The sequence below is a fragment of the Diplotaxodon limnothrissa genome, linkage group LG3, assembly GCF_057381915.1.
Source record: "Diplotaxodon limnothrissa isolate DT_005_m linkage group LG3, D_limnothrissa_male_GT1.1, whole genome shotgun sequence".
Classification (NCBI taxonomy): Eukaryota; Metazoa; Chordata; class Actinopteri; order Cichliformes; family Cichlidae; genus Diplotaxodon; species Diplotaxodon limnothrissa.
The window spans coordinates 62,253,733-62,256,628 of NC_140598.1; the positions used below are offsets into that span (position 1 = coordinate 62,253,733).

At 40.7% G+C, this 2,896-nt stretch overlaps 1 protein-coding gene across 1 annotated transcript; it reads left to right on the forward strand.

Annotated features, from left to right (window-relative positions):
• Positions 1–1,289: 1,289 nt before the first annotated feature.
• On the forward strand, positions 1,290–2,525 carry LOC146636815 (uncharacterized). The gene has a single exon (XM_085351062.1). It carries the CDS (start codon positions 1,290–1,292, stop codon positions 2,523–2,525), a length of 1,236 nt encoding a protein of 411 aa, XP_085207188.1.
• The last annotated feature ends 371 nt before the right edge of the window (positions 2,526–2,896 follow it).

Here is a 2,896-nt window from a genome sequence, read left to right on the forward strand (position 1 = left end):
GCCAAAAACATTGCACATTTAACCAACATTCATTCCATTCAGTGTCTCCTCTTAAAACATCTCAGCGCTAATGCAATGTCGCTTCCTTTTCCACAACCAGACATGCACAGGTATTCTTACCTGCGCTCCTCAGAATTGCGTCAGGTGTGTCGGTGCTGCTGGGCTCACTCATTCAGATGCGCTGCACTTACTTGGCGTCTTTCAGGTTCCTTGATCTGATTTCTTTGATCCTGCTTGTGGCTGGCTTCTCCAGAATGCCGTTTTTTGTTGACTAAAGATGTAGCGACTTCCACAGTCGCTAGAGGCCGGGGATGGAGCCTGCCTATTTGCCTGACGCGCTGTCAACTTTACGCAATAATGCGAGAGGTGGAACTGTTTGCTTGTTTATTAAAGTGCTTTGAGAGTTTACAGAGTAATGTCATCGGCTCCTGATTCAGACTCTTAATGGGGACATTTCATTTTCCAGCAGGAAGCTTTTTGTTATAGCCTTTAGATCAGGGGTCGGCAACCTGCGGCTCCGGAGCCTCATGCGGCTCTTTAGTCCTTATAGTGCGGCTCTGCGTGGTTTGGGAAAATAAATTAGTATTTAGCTGAAGTGTATTTTATTTATGCCAGTTCTTTTTTTTTTACTTGTAGTTCTAAATTGGAAGATTATTGTGATTTTGCAATATACAAATAAAATTATATTTTGTTATTTTTTCATCGCTCAAAATAAGCATCACACTCGCGGAAGCCGGTGTACCCGGCGAAACGCCGTGCATTTATCGAGCCTTTCAACCCCAGATAGGCCAATTATGGCTCTTTGGGTCTTAAAGGTTGCTGACCCCTGCTTTAGATGAACAGAGTTTTTTAATTAAATACATACTCTTTAATAAATGTTCTCTTTTATAAAAAGTAGGATAATTAAAAAAAACTTTTATTATACCTCTATTAGAAAAAAAACTGTCTTGTTTTCTGTTGTCTGTTATGTAATATTAGGGATGTTTGTGACAATTAATTTCATCATCGGCTGGACTAACCAATAGTCCACAACTAGGAAACAATGAAATTTTAAGTTAAGTTTGAAAACAGTTTAAAAAAAAACACCCCATTCCAAAACGTCTTGTGACAATCTCATTGGAGTGATGATGTCATAGAACGTCATAAGTCCTTTGATGTTTTTCCTTAAATAGGGGTGAGAAACAGCAAGTTTTAGTTCGTTTCAGCAGCATCTGTGTTTGCAGCATACAAAACGTTCACCACAGAAACATTTGGAAAGCTCTTCAAAGTCATCGTATAGAAACTCCAACATGTTTCCAAGAAAAAAACAACCAATTCAAAAAGATTACGCCGCCTCTCCTTCCTGGAGTGGCCAGCCAATTTCCCCAAATGGCATCTCATCCTTCCAAAGGGCATTAGAGGAGAGTAGGAAGGAAAACTACCTTCTCCAGAAAAAAATGCAACAAATTGAAGAAGAAAAACGTCAACTGGAGGACAAGTGTAGACGAATGGAAGCCCAAAATAAAGAGCTGGAAGAAAGACAACAGCGCCAGCCGGACATAAACATTATTAATGAGGGCTGGGGAATCAAGTTTGCTCAGGCCCGAGAGCAGATTGTGCACCTCAATAAAGAAAACAGGCAAAAGCGCGCAGAACTAAAAGAAATGACCAACCAGCTCCAAGACAAGAAAACGATGACTGATAAGATACAGCGGGATCTCCAATACATGGACCGAAAAAATCTGCTCCTCCAAAGACAGCTCCATGAAGCTGTGGAAGAAAAGAATAAATTCCTCCAACAGAAGGAAGAGCAGGACAAAAACCAACAAGACATGCAGCACAAACTGAAGAGCATGCAGGAAAAATACCGCATGCTGAAAGAAAGCCTGGATGAAACACTGCGCCAAAATAAAGACCTTCTTCAACAGAAAGAGCAACAGCAGGAAAGACTGAAAGAAGGAAAACGCATCGTCCAGGACTTTGAGTCTAAAAATCTAAAACTGCAAGAGTTTTGTAATCAGCTGGAGGACAAAGCAACTAAAGTGGAAGAAGAAAGGGACAAACTGGAGAAACGGTGCTCACAGATGCAGAAAAGGATCGATCAGATAGCGAGAAACAACTCCGAGCTCGTTAAGGGGCGTTTGGTGGAATTCAATAACTTGAAGAGTGAACACACTCAAATGCAGTCACAAAAACAACAAGAAGACAAAATACATGAAGACAAAAATCAAGAAATCAAGAAAAGAAAGAAGCAGTTAAAAGACAAGCACAAAGAGGTCCAACAGAGAAATGCAGACATGCACAAGGACAAGCTGATACAGGAGGAAACATCCAAACAACTCAAAGACAAGCTTGAAGAACAACAAGCAGCATTGGAAGAGATGGAACAAAGATGTGAGAAACTTGAAGAAAAAAAACGCAGAAACCATCGACGAGCTGAGAAATCTCATCGTGGAGAAAAAAGCGCTCGTGGAAAAGTGCATGAAAAAAAAGAAAAAATGGTTCCACTTGTTCCAGAGGAGAGACGCTACTGCTTCCTCACCTGATGTAGCCTCGTCTTGCTCCACCTCTGTTAACCCCCCCAACCAGTCCCGGCAGTTGACTGTCCCCTCCTGAGCCTGGTTCTGCCGGAGGTTTCTGCCCGTTTAAAGGCAGTTTTTCCTCCCCACTGTCGCCAAGTGCTTGCTCAGAGGGGATTGTTGGGGTTTTCTCTCCTAACTTCTTTCCTTATTTCTTCATTTTACCTTGTTTCTTCATTTACTTGTTCAACTTCTTTCATTATTACTTCATTTTACCTTGTTTCTTCATTTACTTGTTCAACTTCTTTCATTATTACTTCATTTTACCTTGTTTCTTCATTTACTTGTTTAACTTCTTTCATTATTTCTTCATTTTACCTTTTTTCTTCATTTACTTG